The sequence below is a fragment of the Oryzias latipes genome, chromosome 3 (assembly GCF_002234675.1).
Source record: "Oryzias latipes chromosome 3, ASM223467v1".
Lineage (NCBI taxonomy): Eukaryota > Metazoa > Chordata > Actinopteri > Beloniformes > Adrianichthyidae > Oryzias > Oryzias latipes.
Window position 1 is genome coordinate 32,199,570 of NC_019861.2, and position 21,526 is coordinate 32,221,095.

At 40.0% G+C, this 21,526-nt stretch overlaps 1 protein-coding gene across 5 annotated transcripts in view; it reads right to left on the minus strand.

Annotated features, from left to right (window-relative positions):
* akap13 (A-kinase anchoring protein 13) overlaps window positions 1–21,526 on the minus strand; it is a 117,980-nt gene that overhangs the window by 72,880 nt on the left and 23,574 nt on the right. For all 5 annotated transcript variants that reach the window (XM_020700574.2, XM_020700578.2, XM_020700573.2 and 2 more), the window contains exons 3-5: window positions 10,615–10,771; window positions 5,783–5,946; window positions 5,365–5,536 (exon numbers count right to left, since the gene is read on the minus strand). In XM_020700574.2, coding sequence (XP_020556233.2) covers window positions 5,365–5,536; window positions 5,783–5,946; window positions 10,615–10,771 — 493 coding nt within the window. The remainder of the gene's footprint in view (window positions 1–5,364; window positions 5,537–5,782; window positions 5,947–10,614; window positions 10,772–21,526) is intronic.

Genomic DNA, 21,526 nt, shown 5'->3' on the forward strand with positions numbered 1-21,526 from the left:
ACTTTGCAGCAAAGGCCTTCATTAAATAAATAAACAGTGTTTTGAAGAAGTCCAACCATTATCTGTAAATGAGTCAATGGTTGGACCTGGCATTGCAAACAGGAAGTACTCGCTGACTCCAAGAAACTAAAATCCCATAGACTTCTACAGAGACATCAACAGCTTTTACTCGGTCCTTCTATTTGTCAGAAACACAGTTTTTCCTCCAATTCCCATTTTTTTTACATGTATCTTGTTAATTTATTTTGTATGATGCTTTTTTATAAGCCGACCAATCAGAATGCTTCAGTGCAAGTATGTTGTCTCACTTTTAACATTTAAAACGTTTGATTGACACATTCCACAGAGCCTGTTTTTATGTGGTAGATAGAGGTGTGGATGCTGCAGGAAATATTTGGGACTGAATTGACTTGGAGCTGGAAGAAAGCCATTTTCTATGGGTGACATCACACTCACTCGTCCAGTTGTCAGATACAGTCCATGGGCCCAACTGGAGGAGCTGTGAAATCAGGTAAGACGTTCCTCCTGATTCAAAGACTCAAAAAAGCTCCAGTTTAGAATTGCAGGAGAAAATTCAAACATGTCTTTAAGGCTTTGAGCTCATTGGAGCAGATGTTGCGTCAGCATTGAGAGTAAAGCCTGCAGATGCTGAATTTGAATGCAGTTTTTTTTTAGGTTAATGGGGAATCTCCTTCCATAGTGAAGGTTGTTTCATTCTTTAGAATCCATGTGTGAACCATGTATGAACGCATGATACACAGATTGTGTCTGAGGGCTTCTTGGCCGTTTTGTGATTTTAGATTGAAGCGCATGCGCAGAAATGGGGAAACAAACCATTATCTGTTGTTTTCGTTTCTGTTTTGTAAACAAACAAACAAAAAAAAGAGTAAAAAGGAGTCATTTTTATAATTTGTGTTATTTGTGTTTCTCTGTGTATTGTATATTTTTGAATAAACTTATAATACACTATATTCTTTAGGATACAGCAGTAAAAGTTGTATCTGGAGTCCTGGGCTCAGTCCTGACCACACAGTAGCCCTTTTTTTGTTCATTTTAAGACAACTATGGTGTGAAACCACAGAAGTGGCTTCATTCTCAGCCTGCAGTCATCACTGGGGAAAATTGTCTGCAAATATTAGCTTCACCAAATTCTGTTTTCTCAATAAATATTTATAATAAACATCTGATATTTAAAAAGAAACTTATATTAAAACAAATGTGGAACATTAGTTAATCCTTTAGTTTGTGGATACTGAATACATTTGTTTTAATTATAAAAACATTAGAAGTTTGTTCTTTAAGCAGTTTCAAAAACAATTTGTGCCTCCATGTTGTATAAAAATACTTCTGACCATCCAAAGACTTGAAACCATGCTGGTAAAGATCTCAAACAGAGCCCTGGCAGACCCTAAAATCATGTTTCTCTTTTGTCTTATCGGAAAAATCATCAGGCAACATTTATTTCGCCGGTTCCGTCTGCTGATGAGAGGTTACAGTCCATTTACTGAAAGCCAGTCGGATCAACCGACAAACTTCAAGCTCGCCGGTTGAATGGAATGATCCAGCTGCCAAGTGGTGCTGGGCAGGAATGCGAGATGCCAAACATCAGCAGGAAATGCTCTGCCGCTCGGTTTGTTGTTGGGTTCCTGAAAACTGGCTGCCATTCCAGCACTCTGACACGGACACAGTCAGCATGGAAGTACAAGCGGTGAGAGAGAGAAAAAAAGGAAGACATTCAGACTAAAGAAGGGGAAATTGTTGTAATAAATAGGATTTTATGACCAGAGCTGAAGATCAGCTAAAGGGATGCAAATTCTGAATCTTTGCAGACATGGTAGTTTCAACCTTTTTTGAAAAGGTTTTACAGTTGCTTGGTAACATATGAGCCAAAAACCGTCCTCTGCTTTTGTTTTCTGCCCCATAATCTAATGAAATCCATAAAAAAAACAGAAGAAGGGCATTTTCTTTGTTGAGTCAGGGCAGAACTTCTGATGCTCATTTTGCTAGATGACTCTAGGGAAACATGTAGAATCTCTATAAATAAAATAAAAGCACATTTAACGAAAAGATTAGTAATGTTTTCATTTTATAAAGAAAGCAGAGAAGAGGATTCAACCCAAAGGTTGTCAGGGAAACTGGCAACAGTTTTGTTCCTTTTCATTCTTTTTTTTTTTTTGCTCTATATTTTTGGCTTTCTATTTATTGCTAAAACCCAAAATAAAACAACAACAAAAAGTTAAACTAATTTTTATATGCCCAGAAAAAAAATTCCCCCTAGGTTCTCCAGAGCTAAAGATCCTCATGATGCTCTATTTTGTTGATCAGCAACCATTTGCTCACCTGTAGCACAGCATCCAAACGCAGGTAAAAACTGCTGTAAATGCAGAGCGGCTCCCCTCTTTCAGCAGATTTGTTTCCATAGCGTTTAAAGAAAAGCCTCTTTGCTTCTCTAACATCTCCTCTTTGACTCATTTAGCCTCATGTTCACATTCTTCTCCACTGAGAGACTCAATCAGCTGCTTTTAAACAGAAACGTCTTTCAATCGCCATAATTACTCACCATAATGAATAAAGTGAGGGCTTAAAGCAAAAACACAAATCTGCCAAACAGGTTAGGAGGAAAGATTTGGAGCAGAAAACCTGTCAAGGATAAAAGAAATGTAGCCCAACCAGAGATCAACTGAGGTGGAGTATGACATTTGCTCTGCAGGACGCAGCGTCATGCACCATTCTGCGTGAACAAACATTCGCACGTGCACCATTGATTCTTGAATATGGACTTTAAACACCAACGTTCCACAGGGTGTAACTTCTGGTTAGAATTATGCTCTGCTTTCTGATTGGCTGTAAACTATTGTCAATCAACTGTCTTCATGCATTGTCTCCAGTACAAAATATATTCAGTTTGCCAAATTCACGTAAATCTTTTATCGCGATCAGATCTTTATTTCCGTACTTCAACACTGGACTTTTTCTCTACAAAGGTTTAATCTTTGAGAATTTAAACAAGAGAAAAGAGTGAAAATGTTCACGTCTGTCTGAGAGTGTAGAAATTGTGTAGCGAGGGGTTTTACAGCCTTAAAATATGTAGAACTTTTGAAAAAATATGAAAAAACTTTGTTATTGTTAACCCTAATATAAAAAAAATCTCCTGCTCAGATAACCTATGATAATAAAAACATTTTGAATTCTCAGCAGACGAACGAAAATGGCTGCAGGGAGATCGGCGTCGGCTGCGCGTCCAAGAATGACGTGAGGAATGACCGAGATAAACCGCCATCCTCTCCGCCAATACTCTGCTGCGACCCTTCATCTGACAGATCTGATGGAGGGGGAACTCAGTGCTGCTCCTCTTCCCTCCCCACAGTTCAGGGCTGCTCGTGCGCCGCACTGAAGGGGTGACATATCGGGGAGCGGAGTCTATTAGAGCACAAATCAGTCACCGCAGCTGCTGTCTGCCTCATCCATCAGCGTTGTGACAATTCAACACAACCGAGCTGCCGTGTGTCCAGCTTTCTAAAAGCTGGTACTTTTTTTTAACAAGTTCAACCATTGACTGTAAATGGAAACTGGACCGAGCGAGTGTGACATCACCTTCCAGCTCCAACCAAATGAAGTCAACTCAGTCGCCATTTTATCACGATACGGACACCGCCGTGTGGTCGACGAGCGGTAATTAGTGCGAGTAGGTCTGGTCTCTATGGCAACCACTCTCACCAATTGAAAGTGAGCTTGTTGGAAGTCAACACCCCTACCACCGGAAAGTGGGAGAATCCGCCAATAAATTGTTTCGAATGCTGGACATGGGGGCAGCAAGAACTATCTATTGACGGCTCTGATTGGTCAGTTTATAACTTGAATAATTTGCACTTCAGAAAAAAAAATTGTGAAAAAATAGCGTGAAAAGAGCAATGTTATAAAAATGTACCAGAGCTAGAATGGTTATTCTGACAAGTGGAATGACTGAGTAGTAGCTGTTTCTTTCTCTATGCAGCTAGCAGGTACTTCCTGTTTGGAACGCCAGATGGCATGGATCACTCGGTCCAGTTCTCATATACAGTGAATAGATCTAACAGAGATCACTACTGAGAGCCATATTTATTTATTTTTTCTTCTTTCTTTTAGCTCATCTTTCTGCATTTTTTTAGCTCTATTTTTGGTTCATAAGTTTTGGCTTATAAGTGGTTTGGTTTGATTTCCAAATTCCGAATGAAACCATAAGCCATTATCTGAGCAATAGCCGGAGGCAGAGGCAGAGCTCTAACTACTCCCAGAAGTCTTATTTATTCTGCTTCACAGAGAGCAATTACCTCGCAGAGTTCATCATCCATATCAGCTCATTTAGCTTCCTTTAACTGATTATAGTCATCTGAGTCGAGTGCTGGAAGAGGCTGCCATTTTAATTTCAATAAAAATGTGTGTTTGTTTGCACTGATTAGGCGATTTTTCACAATTCAAACAGCTGCCAGCACGGGGCTCCACGCGGACTCACAGTCTGATGTAGATCCATCAGGAAATGTGCTTTGGAAAATGTGAATATAGGCTCCAACCTGCCCTGACATGAGCCATAACTCATACGGCTGAAGGATGTTTTATGAGCTGCATCTGAGGATGTCATAACCCTTCAATGCATAACCCTGCTGTTTATGGATCAACACAGGAGGTCAAACCTCTGCCCAACCCGCCTGGGAGCTCCACCTAACGTCCTCCCTCCCTGCTGCCTTCCAGTTCATTCCCAGAGGGTTTCTCCTCCTCCTTGTTCTTCTAAACACGCAGAATTTTCCAGCTTTCCTTTGATAGCATTCCTCCTGCTGCAGAGCCGTCGGTTCAGCTCCCAGCCCGTCCCCTGTCAGATTTGAGACGGCTGCTTGATGGGAGGAAACAACAACAAACTCGTCAAATCCAGCCCAATTAAAGATTTCTAAGCGTTTGCAGCCAGCATCCCTCGCCGCTTAGTGAATCACTTCCTGTGTTTCCACTCAGGCCTTGTCTGGCAGCCACATTTTTGCAAGGAAGTATTTTAGAAATGCAACGGCGCTCGCTGCTTGTGGTTTTGCCTCGTCCTTGTACTTAATTTCCACTTCTTGTACTCTCAAATTATGTTTTCCAAATGTTAAAGTTGACAAATTAAACCCTCTTTACCTCGATTTATTGAGGTATGTACGTCTCATATCAGATCTCAGCAGAAAAGCCCCCGCCTAACCGAAATTTCTGCAGCTCTGTTCAAAACAGCTTTTGGAAAATGGCTCTCAGGGAGCAAAACTGCAAAAAATAAAGTTGCTTAAATTTTGGGGGAACCCGTAGCCCAGAACTCCTTATGTGTTCTGGATATAATCCAGACTGTTCACTGGCCTGCAGCCTCACCGCTGCTGTTGGTCCGCTTGCTTCCCAGTAAGCTCCAACCTGGAGGGAGTACAAGGTGATGAAGGGCCAGCGCCAAGCTCTCATCCAAACGCTCGCACTCCTCCAGGGGAATCTGACACTCATCCAGCAGCAGAACTCCATCCAGACCATCCGCTCTGCCTGCTGTGCTCACCTGCATGACAGAAGGCACATTTTAAGAAGAATAAAGACAAAAGTCAAACTGGAAGACCTAGGGAAAAAAATCTGACAGGAACCTTAACTTGCTGCTTATGGGCAAAAAAGGATGAAGAGAAAAAACAACAAATACATCATGACAATCATATTTTAAAGCCTTTAAGTTTAAAAATGTGTTCTGTTCGTCATCGTGGACCACTAGGGGTTTTCTTTTGGACGTTGTGCTGGAAAAGCGGATGCTTACCAGGAACTGGGCCATGTCAAAAGCCAAATCCTGGACAAAGCCGAATCGATTCTCCGCCAATGGAGCAACACGAACGGGGCGGCCCTGCAGGTCCCCCGAGCCCCCGCAAATGTCCCGGGTGGCTGAGCACAACGTGACCGACACCACCTCGCAGCAGTTATGAGCTACGAGACAAGCAGGGACACAGAAACAATATATGTCAAGACAGAAGGACAGCAGAGAGAAACGCAGAAAACAAACTGCATCACGTTCCACGGATTTCACTCTTAGGTACATGAACAAACCTGCTGTTGACATTTGTGCTGTTTATTTTAGGGAACATTGAATCTTGGTATTGTTGTGTCATCACTACAGTACTCAGGTCACTTCACCGGCTCCCCGTCTAATCTAGACTGTCTTTTGAACTTTTCCTGTTTGTCTTTAAAGCTGTTCATACTCTTCCCTGAGCTTAACGGACAAAGCTTTGGAGCCATTCTAGAGTTTTGCCGTCTGCCGACCAGTATTGGTCAGATATGTCCAGGTCAAGAGTGTGGAACTTATGGAAAAATACAATAACAACTTTTTTTATGTGAAGCCCAACTATACTAAACCCATTTCAGTTATGAAGCAATACTTATAATAATAAACACAGATGATTCTCTTGACAGTGCATCATAAATGGACATATTTGCAGTTAGATGTAGGACAACCGTCCTTTTCCGCAGCCGGACCCCAGCTGTGGATAATGTCCCTCCAGACCTGAACAAACTTAAGACACAGTTTGGTTTTTTTCATTTATTGACTCCTCTTCAGTCTCTTTTTATTTCTCTTCAAAGCACTTTGGTACCCTGAAGCCATGTTAAACAGCTATTGGAATAAAATGCAGTCACTTATTAATCATCAATAAGTCGTGACTTTAAAAATAGAAGATGTTTTATGGGTAAAAACAAGCAAATGTGAATTCATCAATTTGGAGGTAATTCTGTCTGCAACTATTAAAAATGGAGAGAGAAAATAAAATAAAAAATAATAAAAAAATGGAAATATCTTAAGTGACACTTAAGTCCCTGAAGGTCTTAAAAGTTACAGATTGTCTTTTCGGTTGACGGTCTTGGACTGGAACAGGTTGTCAACCATTTTCAAAAAGGTTTCCCTAATACACAAAAATGTTACTCTTGATTGCAAGAAAAACTGAAATATTTTACTTTAGCATTCATTTAACATTTCAGCCTCTAACAATTCAGGAAAAACTTCCCTCAGCATGCTACTTCCACCACCATGCTTTACTGAAGTTTGTACCTGGTTTGTTGGGAAATCTTCATTACAGGACAAGTCTTTTCATGTACAACAAGAATCCCCAAATTACACTTTACTTATTCTAAATCATTTATTTCTTTTAAAGCTTAGTTTGTGAGGAAATGTTTTTTGACCCACAGAGGCTTCCATGTTTTAGCTACGTTAGAATAAATGGTGGTGTTTTGCAGCGTTCTCATGTCCGCGCTTTTGTTTCAATAAGTTGTATTTTATAGAATTAAATGTTTTGTTAAAAAAAAACCTTTCTGTGTGTTAAATATCACTATGCAGAACTTTTGTTTTTGTTTTAGTGGCTGCTTATGCGTTTATAATTATTACAAAAAGCGTACATGAAATAAAAAGTAAGTTAGAAAAAAGGGCACTTTTTCTGCACAGAAAATCTTTTTAATATATTTTGACTCATAATTTAATCCACAGAAGCCGCATCACTAATTATTTCTTATTCTTATTTTCACCTATTTCACTTTCAATATTTAGTCTTTGTTCAGAAAATATCTAAAAAAAATAAACAATATGGTTTTAATACAACAAAAAACAGCTAAAAACAAAAGATTTAAAGAGGTGAAAAGTCTTTTTCTAACAGGAGCTTCTTTTGTTTGAATGCAACTATAGCAGCTTCACTAAAAGTTTAAGTCTTTAAAAGCATCAGAGAACAGTTATATTATTCTTTGTTTGCTTTATCTTAAGGACTCGTTGAAAATAACTGATTTACTCGATTCATTTGATCCCAAATGAATGCAGGGAACCTAATTGCATAAAAGCAAAACACGGCACTTTCATGACATATGTTGTCACTCTGAGAGGATTTTTCTTCCAAACATATCTGCCCTGGTGCAGTGTTTTGGTGCTCTTTGTAGCAGATGTCACGGCTCTCCAACAAGTAAAATGTTAATTTTCCTACAAACACCTGTGATTTTCCCATCGACACACCTCAGTTCATTATGCAGTTTTACCAAATCAATGCTGTCAGGAATTACCAATTAATCCACTTGTGTTTGGAACGTGGGAGGAAGCCTCAGCACCCGAAGGAAAACCACACAGACGCAAGGGAAATATGCCAATTCCACCCAGAAAGCCTTCAGCCGGGGCCAATCCAATTAACCTAAACTGTTCAATTAACTATCTATTTTGCAGCTCACAAAATGCCTCTGTCAAATAGCGAGCTCATTTTAGCTTAATTTTGCACAATAAATTGTGAGGACAGGGTGCAAAGTTGCTCCGCTGATGCAAATGCTGGTTTGTTCAAATAAAATAGATTTTTACTGAACCTAATCAGACATTTTCTCCATCTAACCGCACACCCGCCCCTCCACCCCACCCTCCAGCCTCAAGCAAAACATGACGAGCAGAAAATTTAAAAACACCACCCCGTCCCTAATGCACATATATGCAAGTCAGAGAATAACCCAGGGTTGTGTCAGAATTCCTTCCCTCCTCACTATATTGTGCGTTCTCCATTTTGTAGTGCTGTCCGAATGTACAATTCCAAAATCCAGTGGCCTAGAAATTTCCCAGAAGGCCCTGTGAAAAACCAGTGTGCATCAATGCTCACTAGAACGCCGAATATAGACCACAATGCATTGGGTCGGAACATTTTTTTTGCCAAACCATCAACGTTTTTTTAAAACACATAATTCAGCCACGGATGACTGAGGCCTGCATGCATGGCCAAACTCAAAAGCTGTCTTGCAGAGAATAAATAATTTGTCATCCAGCTTTATAAATTTATAAATTAAATTATTAAAATAAAAATAAAAAAGGTCTAGGTGTAGTTGCAACTGCCCGACTCCCCAAACGTTTGTAGAGGTTGTAAAGAAGCAGCTCTTCGAGGTTCAGAGCAGCCGGATGGAGGAGGAATGAGGCGCGGCTAATCTGTTCGCAGAATGGAACGCCTCCTCTCATCCCCCAGCAGGCACGCCTAATTCAGCCGAGCCCTTAATGAGATAAGGCGGTTTGTGGCGTCGCGTGTTTCACACGCAACAACAGGTACCGGCATCCAAACACACTCTGTTTTAGAGCGCTTTTTCCTGTTAATCCAACACCTTTGCTGGGTGATGCGGCGGAATCACCTCACATGCAGTGGAGGACAGTCTGGCTGAAACACCTTTATCAATGAGAAAACCTATTTCAAGCTTTGTCTGAATAATTCCTTTAAATAAACCCTCTCAACTAGCTCTGCACGACATTAAGGTCAAAGGGCAGCAAGAACTGGTCTTGAAGACTCGCTTCGATGAAAATTGTGTTTTTAACATGTTCTTGTGGCATTTTTCTAATAATGGAGGACAGGTTCTAGGAGAATTAATCTTACAATTGCATATTGGACTGTTCTTTATTCTAATTGTTGTGAATCAGACGAAAAATTGATGTTGGAAAAACATCTGATGGGCGGGACACGAGTTCCCTGCTCCGCTCCATTCCGATGCATCCTTGTACACGACTAGATGTACGTCTTTGCTTTCCTCGTCTGAACTGGCATCCGGCTTAAAAACCGTACGTCGAGATAGCGTCAACATTGCCCGCCATTTTTATTGCACTGTTAAGTTGGGAGTGTGAGGGGCTGTAATCTTGTCACTCCTGCCGCTCTGCAGACACTACGTCCTATAAAAACGACACAGGTTTTTTGATTTTGGCTGTATCATGATAAATACAAGACCTCGCTTTTAAAACAGACCAAAAGATGATCGGAGTGGGGCTCTAACAAGTACAAATGCTGTTAGAAGTGAACATTATCTCAATATGTTTAAGCTCTAAGAAGAAAAATCAAAGAGCCTCCAAAGAAAGACCTGCAGTTAATCTCTATTTTCTAAATATTAGGAATCCACCTTTAATAAAACAAAATGAACAAATGAGCGTTTCCTGTGCACAGTTCAGCGTGACCCTTGCTCTCTGCGCTTTCACTGGTTACTCATTCATCGGCTCTGCAATGAGTGAGACTCGCAGGCTGCTCACTCATTTTCCAAATAGAATTGGCAGAAACAAGAACAGATGAAAAAGCAGAACTTCATTAATTTAAAAACCACGTCAGAAGATTAGGTTGTTTTTTTTCTAATTTGAATGTCTTTTTCCAGCAATAATAATAACTCCAGAATACGTTGTCTCTTACGTGAGGACGGACACATCACACTTGTTAAAAATGGATATTGCACCATGATACTCAAAGGCAACAGCAAATCAAAATAGTAAACTAATCTGAGGAAGCAATAGATGCCTTCATAATATTGATGAGCTTTTTTAATGACTGATTATTTGTTTTCTCTTACAGCGTGTGAAGACTTGGCTGATTTATGGCTAGGCCATAAAATTTGGTTTATCGGAATGATGGTTTGCAGAGGTCACAGGTGATGAAACATGCTTGCATTATGCTATAAAGCGGCTCTGATATTCCCCCACATGACTGCTCGGATGCTTTAGTGTATTCAAATGATACATACCCTTTCAAATGTAACATCACAGTAAATTAACTGAGTACTGAAGGTGGAGCTATGCACCCATGTGAGGCTAAAAGGGAGCAGCAGGGGATGGCGGTCGGGGCGTCTTACCGGGACACATCGCCTGCAAGGTGTCATGACTGCTCTTTAGGGTGGAGGTCAGGTGCCTCTGTGTGCTGCCAGCAAACAGCAGGAAATAATCCACATCCTCTTCATCATCTGCAGGCAGCTCTTCGTCGGCGAGCTGCACCGTGACAACGCAGTGACCCTGCAGGCGGAGATCAACACAAAGAGGAAGGAACGCTCAGATTATGAAAGCCGCAGATGTTACACATTTATTTTCATCACAAATGATTCAAACGATCGAAATACGATAACTAGAAAATGTATGCAGTTCTATAAACATTAGGTTACACATTTATTTAGATCAAGTGGTGACTCAGAGAAGTGAAGGTGATCAGCCCATAGCTGTGGATTCATAATGGAGTTTATTTAGGGTGAGTCTTTGCTCATCAAAATGAAACTCTTGCACCATCAAAGTCAAGCTTGCCGTCAATAGCCTCTCTGAATTCACAGGCTACTCGCCTCTTAGTGCACCAACTACAGCAGAAATTGCTAGTTTTACGGTCTGTGCAAATATAAAATTCTAAAATCCCAAAAACCGGTGTGCATAAATGCTGATTGGATTGGCGAACATAGATCCGCTGCAATGTGTTTAAACAGTTTGCCACTTGAGAAAACCTGTATGGAAACAGTTTTTTTATCATTAGAACACAGTGTATTCATAAACAATCTTCATAAAATGTACTTATTAGGTTTTTATTTTGGCAAATGAGTGACACCATATTTGTGATCAAGTGTCTGAATTCTAATCAAATCCAGGGCGCTGGATAGTCCCACGCTGTATAGTATTTTCAGGGTCAGTGAGTAAAGAGGGGATTCGGACCCAACTACTCACTACTTCCTGGTTAATGTGTATATAAGTTATTCGACATTTGTTCCTTGTTTCCGAATCTAACATTTCAAAATCCAGTGCCCTGGAAACTTCCCAGAAAACAGTGTGCATCAAAGCACACAGGATTGGCCAATATAGACCACAATGCATTGCATTTAAACAATTTGTCCTTTGAAAAAATGTTGTTTTTTTTTAAATAGATGTCTCATCCTCAAAACACAGAGAATTCTTTGTGAAATGTTTAGATTTATAAGGTTTTTACTTCAGGAAATCGGTGACATCATATTTGCCGTTTTAAAAAAACAACAAAAAAGTAATGAGCATGTTTCCGAATTATGATAAAATCCAAGGCACTGGATAATCCCACAATTTATAGTATTTTAGGGGTTAGGGAGTGTAGTGAGGGAATTCGGACATAGTCACAGTCAGGTCTAGAAATTCAAAGCTGAGACCAAATGTTTTGAAGTTACACAAATGTATCAAACACAGATAACAAATGTAATCAAGACCTGAAAATTCAATCAGTCGGTCTCTTTTAAGATCCAAACATGAGAGGTTCAGCAAGTTCCTCTGCACGGCTCACTTTAGGATCAACAGCAGCTAAAATGAAGCCTTTAAAAAGTAAAAAAAAAAACTGTTTGCATCATGACAGCTTGACTTATGAGCAGTTCAAATGGATGCAGTCCTCCTTTAGCAGAATACATTTCCTGCCACGCAGTTCCAACAGCTGCTCCTTTGAGAGCGCTATTGCCCCAAAATGCACTGATCTATTAGACAAAGGCAATAAAGCAGAGAAACCTATTTTTACTACATTTACAGCCTTCACTCAGTTTCAAATTTTACCACAAAACATTAAGTATCAAATGTTGCAGTTCCTCAAAAGACCACTAGAGGCTGGCATACTAGTGTTTAGGGTCATCCCAAGTATAAATCCAATTATTTTACTAATCACATTTTTTTTTCTATCTCACACAATTAGTGGAGCTTAACTTTATTATAATTTGCAATGTTGTGCTTTATATTATTAAACATACATTATAGATAAATACCATGTAGCCCCGCTGCGTACTGTGTGGTGGTTCTTCACTACTGTATAGATTATGAGGATTTAGGAAACACAGTTTGAGTTTAAAACCAATCTCATTTCTACATAAAATAATAAAATGGAAAACATGAGCCTTTGATTGCACGTGCGTGGTTGACCTTTAGCTGGTTAGTTTTGCTGGTTAAATAGCTGCAATATGCAGGTTATTCCATCCTCATCACTGATGATTAAAAGGTCACGAGTGCCCAGAAAATGTTTAAATAATTACAAGTGGTTCCCTAAAGCCATTGACATTATGATAAAAATAAAAATAAAATAAGGCAAAATTCAACCAGCGAAGGACCAAAGTACATCTACTTTGAGTGTGATAACAAAACATGAATATATACATTGAAAGAAATAAAATATCAGTGAAACGCACTTTATATGAAAAACAAAGGTTCAGAAAAAGAAAACCGAGAAAGAGAATAAACGTATCAAAGCTGTAATCCTTAATTGGAGAGAAATACTGCAGAGAAATAAAAAAAAACAATAAAAAAAGCACTAAAAAGTAGCATAGACTCAAACAAATGTTGTTTTCCTAAACCCGACATGATTGAAGAATTTCGGACCTCAAAATACAGAAAACCATGCAGTTGAAAACGTAAAAGCGTCTCAACATTAGATTGGATATGTTTTATTTCAAGCAATCAAAGCAAGAATAAATCAAAAACAAGGCAAACAACAGACATTTTTATCTATGCAAGGACAAACTTAGGATAATTAGTCATAAAATTGTGATGGAAAATCACGCATTTTCCAACACACTAGTACATAATTTATTTATTTCTCTTAGTCATAAATAAACATATTAGCTCTTTTGCATGTAGTTCATGACACAATCAAACGTTAAGATATTTAGATCGTCAAAAGCATTTAATAAATTGCTTGAAAGCCCCTGCTTAGCTTTACTTAACGTTTAATTTTAGATTTTTCTTTAACCAAAAATGGAAAAACCTTTATTTATTTAGATTATTTACTGATTTAATTTTGCAATAACCTTATGCAGACAAGAAGATCCAGGAGGAGCACACAGCATCTCATAGGGCTGAGCTTCAGCTGAACTAAAAGTGTGATTTTTCAGAAAAGTTTCTGCGTACAGGATGTCGATTAGGAGTCTAGCAGCAGAAGACTGGATGAACCCAAACAACCCCACCCAGCACTGAACCAGATCTGATTCAGTCTCTGTAACATTTTGTTTGAGGAATTCAGAGGAATCAAGGAAATGCTAAATCGAATCAAGACTACATAACAGCAATCCAGTGGGCGAGTTTGTGCAAAAGACTATTTTAAAGTCCCCTTCCAATCATCCAGTGTTCTTTCAGTTATGATGATGCCATTTTTAGGCAAAATCATAAAACCTGTGATGTTTTCTAGGACATTTCTAGTTCGCCTTTGAGTCGTTGCCAAGAATTCTGATGCAGAAGTTTGCCTTCGCTCATTTCCAATGATTCCTTTGCTTAAGCTCTCTCTAGCCCCTCACAACCCCAGTTAACATTAGTGGTGCAACAAAGGAAAACGAAGACGTTCATGGATCTATTTGTCTGCAAGTGGAAGCATCAGAATGGAGCAGAGCGGGGAGCTTGTGGCGTGCTGAATGTAGTTTCTCCTCAACAACTTCAAGCTTTTTCAAACCGCAATTTTTTGTCTGCTCCTGATTCACAAGAAGTTGAATACAGAAATACTCAGAAATGTAATTTAAAGCTTAATTTTCTGCATACATGTCCTCCATCGTGAGAAAAAATGCCAAGAGAACATGTTAGAAAAGACGATTTTCAATAGTGGGTCTTTAAATCCCATTAAATCCTCAATCTTTTTTAAATCTGCCGACATTTTCTCTCAGTTGATTTGTACTAACTATGCAAACAGACTAAATGAAAATGTTCAGAACATAATTATTCAATTACTGGGCAGTCTGATATTTTTGATAAATGGGACGTGTTGTGGCTACAAATTGCTGGGAATGCTGTGGTGTCATGCGAGGACAGACCGAGGAAGAAGAAGAGGAGGAGGAAAACAGGAATATTGTTCGTGTAAGTGGTTTTCCACTGAGGGAATGGAGATTGTTGGCTTCGAGGGAAGACAATGGCACATTTCATCCCACTTAATGTGACCGGGGTCGCAGGCGTCCCACCAACTCGAATCAACGTGCGCAGCCTGATGTGGTGGATTAGGCCTAACAGGGTTAAAGGTGCTTCCTTTTTCTGCCCTGCAGAGACGGCCTCTGGGCAGAGCCGGTCCTGGCTAGTTTGACGCCCTGTGCGAAACACTGGACCCCAACCTCACCCCACCCTCAACCCCAATTCCAGCCCCGCCCCCGACTGTATACATACAAACACAATAACAAAATATATCCTTTTTTTTAACTTTATTAATCACATAATTAAAAATATATGTTTTATAGTTAAAGTCACAATTAAGATCTAGTTTGTAGGTTAGTTCACACTGGTTCAGGTAAAAATTACCAAATGTTTCTGGGTTTTTTTTTTTTTTCATGAGCTGAATACAACCCTGACACGAATTATGAATGAATTAATTCTGGTCATTTCCATTTTCTTCATGAATGAACATCAATGGAAATTAAGGAACATTTTCTTCTGGTTTTTTGTGCTTAAGTGTAACATAAAACTGAACAGAAAAAAGACAAACAATTGTGTACATTGCATCTGAAGCATTGACCATCTATGAGAACGGCAGAGCTTACAGTACATCTACCAATAAGCTAAATCACAAGATTAGTCTAAATAAATGTGAACCTTCATTAGCCATGTCGCAATTGTTGCTCAAAGTTTTAGTCATTAAAAAGTAAAATTGGTTGTACTTGGCGCCTAGTGAGAGTTCTTTTTGGACACCGCCTGTCATTATGGCAGCAAATTGAGATGATGGTAGGGGTGCCCTAGCGCAAATGTTATTAAACTTACGTGGAAATTGGCGTTTTTAGACTGGGAAAACTGCAGAGGAAGAAAAATCTGGCACTCAAGACCCCACTACAAGATTGCGCCCTGGGCGACCGCCCACATTGCCCATAGGAAAAACCCACCACTGCCTCTGGGAGATGGTTCAACAGACAGCAGAGTGGGCTTCTGCATGACAAGTCATTGATGGTTCTGTAGAAAAAGGAGGTGTTTCCAGTTGACTCTTCAGCCACAGATGTAGCTTACATGCAGACTTGCAGCGTGGACGCTTAGAGATATTCAGAGTGCATCGACTATAGCAGACAGAGCAGAGGAACTGGAGTAAATAAGATGTGGGCGTTTGGGAGCCAGCAGGCATGACATTCTTTCCATTAAAAACTCATACTTTATCCTGAGACCCAATTGGAAATTAGGGCTTGCCGCTGAACGGATTGGTACCTCAGTGGATTTGGCAGTTTGGGCTTCATTGGAAAATGAAAAGGTATTAGTGTGAAATAGCTTCCACATTTCCGCAACGAACAAAAGAGAGGCAAAAAGAGAAATCCTCTCTTTTTTCTCTAGTGCTGGAGGTGAACGGCAAATCACTTCAGACAGAATCTTAACTCGCTGCATTTTGATGGCTGCTCCGATTTCTTGCAGTCTTTTCATGGTACAGAAATACCTTCCAGTCCATGAAAAATAACATTACCAGTCATGTTCTTTGACAGGACAACACCTGAGACAGTCAAGTTAATCAAATAAACTGAATTCATCAAACCCATTCTTGATTATAAAAGATTTTAAAAAAGCGGTACTCAGAGACAGCCTTAGTCAACCAAAAGGGGACAGAAACTGAAATTAGATGAATAAGTAAGCTCTTTGTATAGGCAAATGTGTTGGCGGCTGGTGTGGGTGGAGAAACAGAGATGTGAAACATCTGTTGGAGTCGGCAGGAAACAGAGCTGCACACACCAACCTTTGCAAAACATGCAAACAGGCACAGACTGTAAACCTGCTAAAGTTAATAACACAATAACCGATAAAGGTTACTCTCAGAATCTCTTGTTTGTCCAACCCAAATCAAATAGAAGGTATGTTTTAAGGCCTGTTCACACCGGGACGAATTTCGCCGGCGATTTTCGCCGACGTTTAACGCCTCGTGACTAAACAAAGGGCCCCAATGAGAGTGTGCACACCGACGCGAAAAAACGCCAGGCGTTAAAGCGTCAAAAAAAAAAAACGCCTCGGGTTCGTTTTTTTTTTTCGACGCGTCGCGTCGAAATCTACTCGACCAATGAGAACGGCGCTTTTGCTCACGTGTCTGGAGCTTCTGAAGTTACAGTAAAACACAACTTGGGGGCGCTCAAACACAAAACTGCCTTGCTGAGCACACATACCAGCGAAGAAGATAGACGCCAAGTAGCGTCTACACAGCCGCGAAGCAATAATGACGGACATTCTAAAACATCCCCGAACCAAGCACCAGTTGGAGCTACTGGTGCTTGAAATATTCATGTTTTCTTTGTTTGATTCTGACAAGCGTGTAAAAACTTGCTCTCTTCTTCTGAGTGAAAAGCGACTTTAAGAAGCGTAAAGTTGCGCAGCGCCACCTTGTGTACAGGAGTATTTCTGTTTTACATTAAGCGCCATCTAATGTCAGGGAATGAAATTGCATGTTCACTCCACTCATCGTCAGCGAAAATCGCCTGGGTGTGAACACAAAAAACGTGGCGAAAAACGCTGGCGAATAACGCCTGGCGAATATTCGTCCCGGTGTGTACGGGCCTTTAAGCTGCGTGATGCCTTAACGTCTCCATGGCTGTGCTCGCTGCTGGTTCCAAGTACTTAACAAAGTGGCCCGCTGAGGTATTGACCTGCTAATCATGGAGCTTCAACGAGGAACAGGCATCTTTTTAGCAACGCGAAAAGCACAGCTGGAGGCTATGAACCGAACCTCCTTTGTGAGTTTGCATTAAGCGAGTGTGGTCCTTTTCACGCCCAGCAGCGCCGCCGCTTATGACAGCAACAGTAGGTGTAAAAAGAGATCTATATATATATATGAAAATGTTGATGCTTAATGATATCTGATTTTTTTCATTTTTTTATTGTGAAGTTACATTTCCACATATCTATCTGACAAAAATAAAAGAATCTGAAAAATAAATATTTTAAATTAGAAAAAAAACTGAAGATTTTAATTTAAAAAAAAACTGTTACTAAATAAAAACAATGTTTATTTGTGAGAGCTGCTTTTTCTATTTTTTTTTACTTTTTTTACTTTTTTTTCTCACTCTGTACCTTCAGTCCCCAATTTGCAGTTTCATTTAAGACTTTTCCTTTTTGGAGTTCATCTTAATTTTACGTGGGGGTGGGGCTTGAGCCCATTGGCTACCAGGATATGATTGACATTGGGTGAAAGAGGTTATGGTGATGTCATTTCCGCTCCAAAACCGTGTCTGTTGTTTGCACCGCTGTATAATCCCTCCTACAATTTAATTTGTGAAATTTTTAATATTTTCTATAAGTTTACATCATGTGTCAGACAGCCACTATGTAAATTTTGCGCATATTGTTCAGATAAAAACCTGTCATCCATGAATATGCATGAAAAAGGTGAGAAAAGTTGTGATCTTTAGATGAATTTTTTACAAAAATATCACAAATAACCCACTTTAAAACAACAGAGGAAGTACGAAAATACCACGCAAAAACACGTAAATCAATGTATAAGCCACACAACACACAAATTGTGCATTAACCGTGCATTATACTATTTATATGTAAGCAATCTGTGCGCCAATTTCATAATCGTAACGTGATATGCGCACCGTAGACGCAAGTAAAAGTAATACCTCCGTGGTTCATGCGTTAGACATACGTGGACATGCGTGGAACGGTTGAGGACAGTCACAAATTTGCTTATGCGTATCCCAAAAATCACGTATAATTGCGTAAGATTTACGTATTAATTGCGTATAAAGTATGTACAATACGCATAGACTGCGCAATTCTCAAGCGGCCAAAAACTTTGAGCATCACAAAAGTCACATAAAGACCCCGCCCCGCGGCCAAAACCCTCAACTGAGATGTGCGCACATCGATGAATGACAAACGCAAAAAACACTTGTGAATTATGATGCATGTATCATGAAAGCCTAAATTTTATACGCGGATGGCGTCCCTTTGGATTCATGAAAGTGTCAGCCCTTTGCAAAATTGTTAATGGAGAAGAAAGTAATAGTTCTGGTTTTTGCACGGCCAGAATTATATGACAGCAAGTCTTTAATATAGCAGAATATAGCTGAGAAAGAAAAAGATTCCACTTCAACATTTCGCACCAAGCCTCTTCCAACTGGAGGTGGCGGACATGTGTTGGTATCAGAAATCAACCGTCCAGTGTAAACACCAAAAACGTCAAATGTCCGGTGTTAATGTAGCATAAGACGCTGACCCAGTTGATATTGTAGGAAGCTTCATTTTGAAAGTTTTCTTCTTTTTTTTTTTTTTTTACTTAGGTGGCCTGGTGTTTGTTAAGGTATTCTTAATAAAGATGGTAAAACAGTGACACATATAACCTCGTAATGACTGATTAATAAAAGCTACAGTTGTAAGACAGGAAATTAAGAGAAATCTCATCTAGAAAGTATGAAAAATTAGGATAATAATTCAGAGGTGACCTCCCTGTCTTAAAGAACAATGAAATGTATTAAAGTTGCAATGTATGGTTTGGGTAACTGTTTGGCTAATGAATGCATTAATGAAAATACAAAACATTGCAAACCTTTAGAAATCCTATCTTTCTTCCTGGTACAAGTGAGGCTGGTCCACAATTGTCTTGCAGAGACTTCACAGGTTGATTCCTAATAAATGCTAGCATGCCTGCGGTCGGTCCTGCATCCTGTGCAAAAGGCTGAACCCCTACCTGCTCATTTTATGGTAAGCTCTCTGGAAAGCATTGCCTTCTAAATGCCAAGAATGTAAATAGCATGTTTACTCCTTGCAGAATAATGGCATCTTCTGCTGTTTTTAAAGTAACCCCATAAGTCATCTTCAGCCCAACAAATCCCATAAAAACTCTTTCCTTCCTCCACTTATTTTCACCAAAACTTGCCCTTTCAAAGCGTCTTTTCAGCCTTGGTAAGTACTATTGGAAGAGCATGTAGGCCATGACCTCTGCTTGCCTTGTAACTGGCCATTTCTCCTACTATTGATCTAGAAACACCACTGGAGCTCCCACATTTAATCCCCCTCTGGAGAATGGACTAACTGTGTTTTGTTTTTTTAAAGATTATTTATTTCTTTCAATTATAATTACAGAACGACTACAAGACCCCAGCTAAACGGGACTGCAGTGATAAGTCTTTTAAAAACTGGTGTCTAATGGGGCCTGCATGCTTCAATTGATGAGTCTGACTGTAAATCACTGATAAGGTTATCTGGGTGGTTAATGTGTGAGCCAGTCTTGCGTTTAGACTCGCACACACACACTTCCACGGCTTATCTTCTGTGCTGTGTGCCTTCCACACCTGCTGGCGAAATGGGACTGTTGGAATTCACAGAGGCGCTCGCCTAGGAAGATCCCCGGTATACATGCATCATTAAATATAAATCAAACGATTCAGCAGCTGGGAGATCACCTGAGTATGTTATAAAATTATTTCAAGAAACCCTGCAAGACAAAAATAAATCTTCCTTTTCTTTTAGGGTTAGCAAAGGCACTCAGCTGTAGTTTAACAGCAATTAGGAGCTAAAAAGAAGCTATGGATGCTGGTTATATAACTCTGTTCGCACATTCTAATTGACAACCTGGACTTATTTATTTATCATAGAAAAATCAGGTGAGTGCCACCTTTCAGGTAGTTTAAAAATTAAAGAACCAGCATTCATTCCAACATTCCAGTTTACCAACTCACACCTGAGATGGACTTGTGACTAGGGACTTTAAGACCCTCTCTGTTCATCTTTTGATCAATTTTCAAAGCGTTCCCAGTGGTCTTTTAACTAGGAAATAACCGTTTATAGCCCAAGTCCAAAAACCTGTGTCGTTTTTCTAGGTCACGGTTTCTGCAGAGAAGTAATAGTTCATTAGAAATTCTCCTCTAGGTTTTGGGCAGGACCTTTGGAGTGGAGCAACCCCATCCCTCATTCTAATCCCTGTTGAGAGCTTTCTGTTTACGTGCTCTCCTGCTAGCTTACAGCCTCTCACATCCCCAGCGTAACATTACCGATACAGCAACAATGGTGAGCGATATTGGAGCCATCCAGTTTTGAGCCAGATGCCAGCATCTTTATGTCTCTTCTTAAAAATGCAACCCTCCACAGCTCATGGGTCCTGATTCTCCAACATCTCCCCCAGACCCCAGAGCATGAGCGGGTCAGGAGGGAGATTGGAGCCGGGAGCTTGTGGCTCTTCTTCCAACTGCATTTTTTCCTGTTTCTAATTCACAGTGATTTGTGTTAAAAACGTTCCAGAGTAGGTTTTTAAGTCACACTTCAGTCTTAAAGCAGAGCCTTGAGGTTTGATTGGGTGTTTGGGACCTGTGAACATGTTTATTTATCTATTCCTAATTTTTATCCCCAGGAATGTTAGGACTTGAGATTTGACCTAAACCTAAATGGAAAATCTTAAGGCGCGACTTGCATAATAGGACTTATGAGAAAGTTTATTTCATGACTGAAAATTCAAAAATGTGCCCCTGCAGGTGCTGTTTTTCAGTCCAGAGTATTAAACTAGTGAAACTGCTTTGAGACATGGATCTTTTTGTGCTTTCACACAAAGGCCCTCCCACTACAGCTGAGTGGCACGGCATCTTGAAAAATGATCCGAGTCTTCGTGAAAGGCGAGCCTCCCTGCGTTTGACACCAGAGAGCCTGGGGATTCCCCAGCACTGAGGGGGACGGCTTTCTCACCCTCAACCTTGTTTTCCCAGATCACCATACCAGCATGCAACTGCTGTTTGATTGGAACATAAAGGAAATGTTGCTGCAAGACATTCCTGCTGATGAAACACGGCTTTGAACCAAATTAGCCGTTCAAAGGGGTGATGGCCAGCATAGAGTGGTAAAGAACTCAAATAAAGTGGCATAGAT